This window comes from Glycine max, chromosome 18 (assembly GCF_000004515.6).
Source record: "Glycine max cultivar Williams 82 chromosome 18, Glycine_max_v4.0, whole genome shotgun sequence".
Classification (NCBI taxonomy): domain Eukaryota; kingdom Viridiplantae; phylum Streptophyta; class Magnoliopsida; order Fabales; family Fabaceae; genus Glycine; species Glycine max.
The window spans coordinates 51,212,604-51,223,087 of NC_038254.2; the positions used below are offsets into that span (position 1 = coordinate 51,212,604).

Here is a 10,484-nt window from a genome sequence, read left to right on the forward strand (position 1 = left end):
TCAATTAATTTGTGGTTGCAAACCACACACACCTGATACCACATATATGCAAACCACCACTTTAATTTGCCTTGTTGGTGTTGAACCGAAGGTTCTTCACTCATCCATATATCTCTCCAATTTTATTTTAAAACCATCTAGATATGCCAGGATAAATAAATAATCAACTTTTTATTCATTCTATATTTAATGTTTGTGGTGTTTTATTTTAAATTTTCTTTATAGTAAATCTCATGTTCCCACTTTATTTATTTTTCAATTCCTTAATTCATTTACTAAATACTTTTTTGTTGTAGATAGAAAATAGATGCCCCCAACAAAGAAATACAATTTTTAAAGGAAATATAGAAACCCCAACATTCAATGCAAAAAGTAACCAATGAGAGTTGTTGTAAACTAAACTAACAATCGTTTAAATAATAAATTCATTATAATTTAAAATGATTAAAGTAAATAATCTGATGTTGGTTGCAAAATTTAGATATTATTAAACATGTGCAACACTTGATAATAATTAAATATGTATAATTTGAATATTAATTATTTCCATCATATCCACCTACACAGCTATACTCTTATACAGATTCTCCATCGGCAATTCTGATAATGATTATACATAAAGAATTAAACAAAAAAAAGAGAAGAAAGTTTCACATAAATTCTCTTATAACTTTTGGAATGTGAAACAAATAAAAAAAGAGATTAAAAGTATTTTCTGGAGCACATGGGCTCAATTTGGATTGGTGGTGGCTGTGCTAGAAGATACAGTATATTGTCAGACAACAACAAAGTAACACAATTGGTATGAATACAAAATGAGAAGTTGTTCCACACTTAACTCAATCATAGTGTGCCATGTGTGTCTTCGGCCTTATTTAGGCTTCACCGTGTGCATAGATATTAGACACTCCTTTCCACGCTCTTTTTTTCGTGGATAAGCTTCATTTGATTCATATCCTATTTAGGTGGATTTTTTTTTTAAAATAAGAAGTTAAAAAATAAAGTCGGTGTTTGATAATTTTTACTATTTTCTAACTTGAAAAATTACCAAGAGAGAACATAAAGAATGGGAAAGGAGAGACCAAAGAGTGAGGAAATAGATGGGGAAGAGATGGGAGGGAGTAAGAGAGAAAAGAGTAAGGAAAAAGAGGGGGGAACAAATATTTATATTTTTTTATCAACTCATTTTTTTACTTTTTATTACCTCTTCCATAAAACGAATTTGATCCGCATATATAATTTATCATTAATTTTTATGAAAACAAATGTTTAATTCTTGATATTTAAGATATTACCTGTATATTATGAATTATGTAATATATCATGAGAGATTATACAAATATTTCATTCAAATTATTTTAAAAAATAATTTATTTTCATTAACTTTTTTGAAATTCCTGAACTTGTCTCAGACCATGAATTTCAAGGTTTCTAACTTGTCCTGATGATTGGATTGTGACACAAGATTAACAACCATTTTTTAAAATTGAAAAAAATAAATCCTGAAACTGAATTAAAAATTGGTTTTTAAAACTAAACCACTAAAAATGGGATTTTAACATATTTTAAAAGAAATTTATTTATTTATTTCTTTTAAAAAATTAAAGTGCTTAACTTTTTTTAAAAATCTTTCATAAAATGTGTTTAGTTCATCTCCTTTTAAGAAGAAAAAGATTCAAAAAGTTTGTCAAGCATTATATACAATTAATTATGGTGCATTATATAGGACCCAATTTATGAATTTAGATACCATTACAATACAGGTAAATTAAGAGTTGTAATTGATAATTTTATCACACCGGTTTAAGTATATTCAAATACTTTTTCTTCCAAGACAGGAGACTAGCATTTTCTTGGACATTTGTGAATATCCATTAAAATTTCCTTCTGAGAACGAAGATTTCCCCATATTTTGCTAACCAAGACAAAAATTCTGTCAATTTTTAAAGTATGGAATAAGCTGTAATAGGTATCTCATTTTTTATTTCTTATTTTTTAAGGAAAAATCCTTAACACTGCATTCAGCTTAAAACATTTTTTACTGCATTTTATTAACAACGTGAAGAAATGCTAGTCATGTCCGCACATCAGATTGGATAAGATGTGAAATCTGTTAAACTTATTTTTTTTAAGTTTCTTCGTGAAAATTGAATGATACAAATGTTACATTTAACGATTAAACTAAATTAAATTAAAGCATACAAGAGAAAAATAATAGCCAGTGATATGAGAAATAGACGAATACTTGTGACGTAAAACATAGTCTCATCATCATAAATTATGTCCAATATGCTCTCGAAAACTAGGTTTATGATAAATCCATTACCCTGGTTCAACTAAGTCTCAAAGAATCACTATACTTTATTGATAAAAGCAAAAAAGAATAAAATAGAAAGAATTACTACACTCCGATTTAAAAGCTTGAAAATTCATATACTGCCATGTTTAAAAAAAAAAACCTTCTTTTCAATATTTTTCTCCCCTCATTTCCAGGGCAATTTATCAATCTTTTTTCTTCCCAGAAAACCCCCGGGGGAAGGGATTTACAATCCCTAAATATGGTAATCTCAGAAAGATATACAAAGAATAAATGTTAAAATAAATAAAGGCAGTCATTTAAGGCTAGCCGCTAGAATTATTTTAGCCACTGACCTTGATGCCTTCGTCTAGTCTAATTTCAGTTATGTACACAGTTTTTTTTATTTTTATTTTTTATTTCATGCATATATATGCATCAGAATATGACTTCAATTAGAACCAAAATCCTCATTCCAACGCTCAAGCTCTTCCCACTTACTTTTGTTTAAGCTTGGCCTAATGGTAGCCATTGCCTTCTTAAAATCCTCGTACCTCAGTCCTCTTACCTGGTAAAACTTAAAATAGTTAACTTTTAAAAATAAAAGAAAGGCTTTCATTTACAAGATTATACTAATCCTATCCAAAGACATAGTAATTTCAATTTTCAAATAGCATGCCTGATTAGCCTTAACAGTAAGAATGTCAGCACCCAGCTCTCTAATGGGCATCATTGCGGCTTCTTCACACAAGGCTTGTAGATCACTGCCAGAATATCCTGCAAACCAACAATATCGAGTCGTCATATTTAAAAAGGAAAAAAAAGAATATCTCAACATTCTGGTTTCTTTCTCATCAGGACTCAAACTTGTAACAAGCAAAATGTGTATTTTAGCTACAAATATTACCTTCGGTCTCCTTTACAAGCCTCTCTAGATCTCTACCTGCAACATAAAATTCCGAAGTTTTCAGTTAAAAGCAGAGCAGGGAAACTAATAATAATAACGTTGAGCTTTCTTTTATGAAAGATGTAAATAACAAAAGTTTAAAGCATACAACAGAAATACAAACTCTTACAATTAATAAAAAATGGCTATTCCCTGTGAAATCAAGTATCTTGTTGGGCAAACAATAACAAGTAAACTAATTTGTCCAAATTTTGCAATAAGTTCCACACACAACCATAATAAATAAAGGTTTCACACACAACCAGAATAAATAAAGAAGGTATAAGCCAGCCACAATAAAACCAGAATACTTAGAAGAATAAATAACCAGGAAATACATTCAGTAGCATCACATAGTACACAAATCAAAAGAAGTATAACAAAGCATAAAATATGAGCAAATTGCTTACTAGGTAAGGAGAATGCTTGACCCTTGAGTTTGTGTTTTAGCAGTAGCTTCCGAACATTTTCATCTGGTAAAGGTATGTATATTCTCTTTACCTAGTAAATATTTCACAGCAAACCCAAGAATAGAGTAAGTAGAGAAGCAGCATGTGGTTCAAAGATCATTATAACCACTATCACTATCCATGGCATACTATCATGCATAGATTTCAATGGGCACAAATGGCATGTCTCTTGAAAAATATAATGCAAAGTGTTTTAATGATTCTTTTTTTTTTTATTTGAAATCTATTCTATTTTTCCACTCAACATTTTAGAATGTTGTAAGAGGAATTGTAACAGAGAACATAAGTCCAGGGGAAGTATACGAATTCCATATTGCCATGCAAAGAAACTCCCTATAAAACAATTGCTAGGAGCCTAAGAAATTTGTCAAGGTACATAGAAGAGAATACTGATTATTAGAATAGAAGTTTATGGTATACCAAATACAGTCATGTTACAATTAACAAAGGTATATATGAAACATACTATTATCAACAAAAGGGTTTCTATTTCATATGACCATTTTAAAACCACTATTCAAGACAATACGATAGAATCACATTATTTATCCATTACTTAAGGTATATCAACCTAACCTATTGCAAGGCATATAAAAGTCATTGGACTAAAAATAAAAAAATATCCCTGTACAATATTTCACACCATCAGCTCAAGAAAAAAAAAAATATATATATATATATATATATATATATATATATATATATATATATATATATATATATCAATGAGAATAAAATTAGAAGATCGTTTATATCTAACAGATAAAATATCATTTAAAAATCACATTAGCAACATGACATTCTGGAATTATATTTCATACACTTCCAGTATAGGACATTAAAGAAATTTTTACCAGTCTCCTAAGAACTGCATCATCCAATTCTTGTGGCTTATTTGTCGCACCTATATTAAGAAGGAAAAGGAAATTTATGAGTTTAGGAAGACTAACAGATTTATAGACACATGACCAGGCATTCACTTATCTATATTCAAACTCACATAATATTGCGAAATAAAAAAAAAAAGATAAAGGAAGCAATTCCACATCTACAATAGCTAAATTAGTCTTGCATCCATCATATTAAGATGCCATGTTTTTAGGAGGACAGAGTACAATGCAAGCCATATAGCAAAGGAGTTAATATTGTTCCTGACATACCACACAAAATGTGAGATACAGCTAATGTAAAAGAGAAAAAGAGAGGTAACTCTAATAATTGTGTAATGGCCTCACGATGTTCCAATAGATGAGATTAAACAGCTATTTCTGGAACAGGCCAAAAGCCCATCTACCAATTATAATTGCACAATACATGTTATTCTGTTAATTACCACTGTAGTGGATCTAAATTCTAGATCATGCTCATTTTTAGAAACAGAATGATCAAGAATCTTCAGATCTAATGCTTACCAATTACAATCACAATATCATCAGGATTGGAGGTCACCCCATCAAACTGGATAAGAAATTCAGATTTTAATCGTCTGCTGGCATCATTCTCATTTGCCAACCTTGTTGACATTATACTATCAATCTGTTATCAGTTAAGAAAGGAAATTACTATTGTTTGAGCGGAGAAAAAAATTGAGATGCAAAGAATACAACCTTTTCTTTCTGCTTTATGAATTCTCCTATTTAACTAGCATGGCTTTGGGAAAATAAAACTAATAGTTAAACACAACAACATAGCATGACTTATTAACTTTACACTATAGCCATCATAAGGGATTAGAATTTGGGACAATCAATGATAATGCTGGTCACCCTGAGACTAAGAGTGCTACAAACCAGGGCAGACTAATGTGAAAAAGAAATAATCTTTGTTTCACTAAAAATTGACACTTTATTTTTTTATATGCAAGGCTATCAAACTCGAGAGTTTGCGTAAACTCGTAAGAGTTCTATAAACTCGATTCGTGGACTCAACATGTAGACTCGTAAGCAAGGTTATCAAACTCAAGAGTTTACGTAGACTCGTGAGAGTTTCATAAACTCGACTCGTAAGAGTCCACTTCATATAAAAATAATAATAAAATATTTATAAATAACATAACAATTAAACATTTCAACAATATAATAAAGTAAAATAATAAATCATAAATCATAAATTTCACAATATTTAAATAACCAAGTCTAGTAATGCATCACTACTAGATAATAACTTACAAATGTTATAGTAATGGTAGATCATTCCCATCGAGGATTTGATATTATTAGAGAACAAGAGTTTGATGTTATTAAAGGTGAGAATTTTTATATTTAAGAATAACACACTAAATGAAGGTATGTTGAAAACTAAACAGACAAAAAACAACCAAAAATGACTTACATTTTGGTCTAATTTTTTTAACTTACTGACTCGTTGACTCGGTGGTAAATTCGAGAGTTTATCAAGTTTACTTAAAGTTTATAGAGTCTACTAAAAAAAGAGTTTACTCAAGAGTCAACTCACAAAGAATAAGTAGACTCATAAACTCGTAAGAGTTTGATAACCATGCTCGTAAGGGTCTACTTCATATAAAAATAATAATAAAATATCTATAAATAATATACCAATTAAACATTTCAACAATATAATAAAGCAAAATAGTAAATCATAAATTTCACAATACTTAAATAACCAAATCTAGTAATGCATCACTACTAGATAATAACTTGCAGATGTTATAGTAGTGGTAGATCATTTCTATTAAGGGTTTGATATTATTAGAGAACAAGGGGTTTGATGCTATTAAATGTGATATTTTTTTTTTATTTGGAAACAACATACTAAAGAAAGATATGTTAAACACTAAACAGACAGAAAATAATCCAAAATTACTTACATTTTGATCTAATTTTTTTAATTTGTTGACTCGTTGACTTGGTGGTAAACTCGAGAGTCTACCTAGTTTACTTTAAAGTTTATAAAATCTACCCAGAGTCTACTAAAAAGAGAGTTTACTTATGAGTCAACTCACAGAGGGTAAGTGGATTCGTAAACTTGTAAGAGTTAACGAGTTAACTCTAGAGTTTCATAACCATGCTTATATGAGTTATATGCATCATCAATCTTAATAAATATTTCAAGTCATTAACTAATTCAGTTAGAAGATAAAATTACTAGATACAACTTTTATCAAAAGGGATCCTTAGCCACATCATTTTAAAACAAGCGCTCTACGCTCTTTAAGAATAGTAGTTCAATGAAATTTGTTAGAAATAAAGTAAATAGGGTGTGTGGATATATTATTATTTAATCAAGATAATTAGGTTTGGATTACTGTAATCTTTGTATTTATGACATGACACTTATTGTATATAATAGCCTCCATTGTTTAATTGACACACATATAATAGCCTCAATTAATGTTGTGCTCTGAACCAAGTTTCAAACAAAAATAGTTGAAATGCAGAGGGCATTTATTTGGACATTTTCAAAACTTCAAATAGTTATCAAACAAAGCTCTGGGAGAATTGATTCTGAAGTGGTTCATTGCTTCTAAAGCAAGCTAAAAAAATATTCCCTATTCCCTAAACATATTCTTCTATGATGTCTTTCTAGTCATGTTTAGTAGGAGGACAACAATTTCTTTATCTATAACATGAGAAATACCTCATCAATGAAAATTACAGATGGCTGTCTGGATATAGCTACCATGAATAGTGTCCGGACAAGCTTTTCACCTTCACCCACCTATTGAGCACAAGTTAATCATGGAGAAACTTCTGAAGTCATAACCATTCCTTAAACATATTAACATAAGAAATAAATGAGTTAAACAAGGATACTACTAGAATATATGAAAAATTATCCAATAATATCTTGATTTTATTTTGGAATAATTCAGAATATCTAGGATTAGGACTACGTGTTGGGGATTAGCTTCCATATTTTGTAATATTTCATGATTTGTAATTATACCTAGCATTAGTTTAAACAAGGATTTTGTAACACATAAAGCATCATATCAAATCAAGTAAAACGTCAAATCTCCATGTATTAAGTTTCTTTTATTTCCTTTTCCTCCTTCTATAACTAAGACCTTATAATTCCAACTGATACACAAATAGAGACATACCCATTTTGATGTCAAGGAAGCTGCTGTGACATTAAAAAATGTTGCTTGTGATTCTGAAGCCACTGCTTTGGCAAGCATTGTTTTTCCATTACCAGGGGGACCAAAGAGAAGCAAACCTAGAACAAATGTTCAGCAATGTCAATATTTGGCATTTTCATTCTACAATTTTCACCATGATCCAATATATAACCAAATGAAATGAGGTCCTATGGCATTACCTCTGGCTGGCCTTCGAAGACCCGTAAACAAGTCTCTTCTCTTAGTTGGCAAAATAACCATTTCCATTAAAGCTTGCTTTGCCTTTTCAAGCCCAGCTGCATTTCCACACTAATAATCAAAGAAATGATAATATACAAAACAAAGAAGCGAACATGCATAGATTCTTACCAACATCTTCCCATCTAACAGAAGGACTTCTATCTACTATGGCAGTGTTAATCATTTCAACTAGTTTGTCATCATAATTTACACCAGACCCTTGACTAGATTTTGGGCTTCCAACTTTATTCACCTGACCTGTTCTTTGAGGGGGCTTTTGTAACACATTTTTTCTAGTACTCGATGGCTTAATCGGAACTGCCACAGTTTGGGCAAGTTTTGAGGTGCTCTGCAAACATTTTTGAGGAAAAAGAAAAGAAACATTAAAGGTTTATCTAATCATAAAATTAGTACCCTATGACAAATATGAAGTAAGAACACTCGATGATTGTAATTTAACAGGGTTGCTGAAAAGTCCAAAGGCTCTGAACTCTGAACATTAGCCAACATAATTACTTCTTAAAAATACAACTATAACTGCCTACATGGAAGTAATCCGAATCCCCTCATTTATGATACAAAAACAATGCCTCCATTCCATATCTATTGATGTTTAAGGTTAACACAGATTAAGAAGCACTTAATATATGTAAAAAATAATAGTTAGATTTGAATTAAAATACCTTATTTAATAGCTCATTACTGGTTATAAATTACTATTGTAAGTCAGTAACAATTGTTAAATAGGATATATAAGTGAAAATCAATAAATTAATCAGACCTTTTTTTTCTTAACACAACTGCATACCCAGGCTCAGAGCTCAAACTCAAGACAATCGTTTACACTGAAACAAACCCATGTCAGTTGATACACAGTCTCGGTAGTTTAATTAACGAGACTTTGATGTACAACATCAATAATCAATAATTATGAAGAAAAAAAAGTCTAAAACATCATGGAACAGAGGTAACAGTTTTAACAGTTAATGTGTTCCTTACAATGACACTTTGCAATCTCAACCTCAAATTTCAGAACAACAAAGCAAAAACTAACTCTGCAAACAACACATTCTGCTTTGAAAATCTAAACACCAACTACATTCATACCTGATTAGCAGATGAGCTACCAGCTCGTCTAGCGAGAGTCTGCAATCTCTCAGAAACCTGACTCTGCCATTTGGATATCTTCTCTCGATAAGATTGCACCTTCTGCTGTTCACTGCCACAGATTCCATCAACAAAAAAACATTCATATTATTAGAACTCATTCAGAAACCCTACTTTTGCATCGAAGAAACAATTAATTGGCGTGAAATTGTGAGTACCTGGAAGTGATGTAGGACGGAACGGGAGTTGAATTAGCTTCGAGGAGGATCGAGTGCGCGTTACGGTAGTGGAGAAGCGCATCGTCGATCAAGCCCCATTCCTCTGCCCTAACGCCCTTCGCGATCTCCTGCGTCGCCAAATCGAAGTAGCCTTTGAGCTTGTAGGCAACGCGCTCGTTCGAAACCGAAGGAGGAAGAGGAGGAGGAGGAGGAGAAGCTTCCATTCGATTCGTTGAGGAAGAAGAAGAAGAAGGAGAATTGGTGTCGTGATAATTGTTGTTATCGGGTATGAAGATGGAGTTGAAGGAATCAACGATACCCTGCAGGAAACTCATTCCTCAGTCGCAAACGCGATTCTGTGTTTTTCATCACTCGCAAAAGCCAATTTGGGTTTGCGTCCGTTTAACTTATTATTGTATATTTAGATTTGATTTTTGTTTTTACTTTTTAATGAATGTGTTGTTCGATTTGATTGATTTTTGGTAAATAAAAGTGTATTGTGTAAGCTTGTTTGGCTCAAAGCCTCAAGCAGTCACACGACAATGACGTGCTTCGGTAAGCAAAGGAATAACTGAATATTTAATTTTTTTTTTAATTTATGACAATAATATTAATCTCATAATTGATTAAAAAAAATAAGTTTGTAAGAATCTATCAGAAAGTTAAAATTTCTAATTATGATAATTAAAAAAATTGTAATAACATGTGTTAAATATTTAAATGATTCTGTATGTCTTTAAATTATATATTTAGTTGATTGATTACAGTAAAATTTGTCACGAATGTAACTGGTTTTGTATAAGTTATCAAATATATACTTAATTGGTTGTAGTAAAGTTTTTAAAATATTTAACTGATTAAGTAAATGCTATCGATTAATCAAATAGATGTATCAGACAGGATTTCACTTGTAAAAAATACATAATACACTTGAAAACGCCACTATCATCATGCAGTATTGGTATCAATTCAATGCTACATAAAAAAACCTCTTTTTACAACAGACTCACAGACTAACTAGTTTTTTCATCCTTATATCATCATGGTAAGTTAAAAATCATCATGTTAAGAAGCGAAAGTAATCATGATTTTCTCCTTTAACAATAAATGTGACCCTTCGAGTGTA

The 10,484-nt window shown here is 30.8% G+C and overlaps 1 protein-coding gene across 1 annotated transcript; it reads right to left on the reverse strand.

Moving 5' to 3' along the window:
- Positions 1-2,412: 2,412 nt before the first annotated feature.
- LOC100780946 (spastin) lies at positions 2,413-9,811 on the reverse strand. The gene is made up of 12 exons (XM_003552300.5): positions 9,359-9,811; positions 9,141-9,252; positions 8,163-8,382; positions 7,994-8,089; positions 7,776-7,891; positions 7,310-7,390; positions 5,125-5,248; positions 4,567-4,616; positions 3,653-3,743; positions 3,204-3,239; positions 2,976-3,073; positions 2,413-2,864 (listed from the first exon to the last, which is right to left on the reverse strand). The coding sequence occupies exons 1-12, from the start codon at positions 9,691-9,693 to the stop codon at positions 2,748-2,750; spliced, it is 1,476 nt and encodes a 491-aa protein (XP_003552348.1). The 5' UTR covers positions 9,694-9,811; the 3' UTR covers positions 2,413-2,747.
- Positions 9,812-10,484: the final 673 nt, after the last annotated feature.

Coding starts and splice junctions, on each gene's coding strand:
- LOC100780946 (XM_003552300.5), bottom strand. CDS start 9,693: ATGAGTTTCCTGCAGGGTATCGTTGATTCCTTCAACTCCATCTTCATA. Junction 7,892..7,993: donor TCTTCGAAGGCCAGCCAGAG/GTAATGCCATAG, acceptor CATTTGTTCTAG/GTTTGCTTCTCTTTGGTCCC. Junction 3,240..3,652: donor TCAAGCATTCTCCTTACCTA/GTAAGCAATTTG, acceptor TTTATGTTGCAG/GTAGAGATCTAGAGAGGCTT.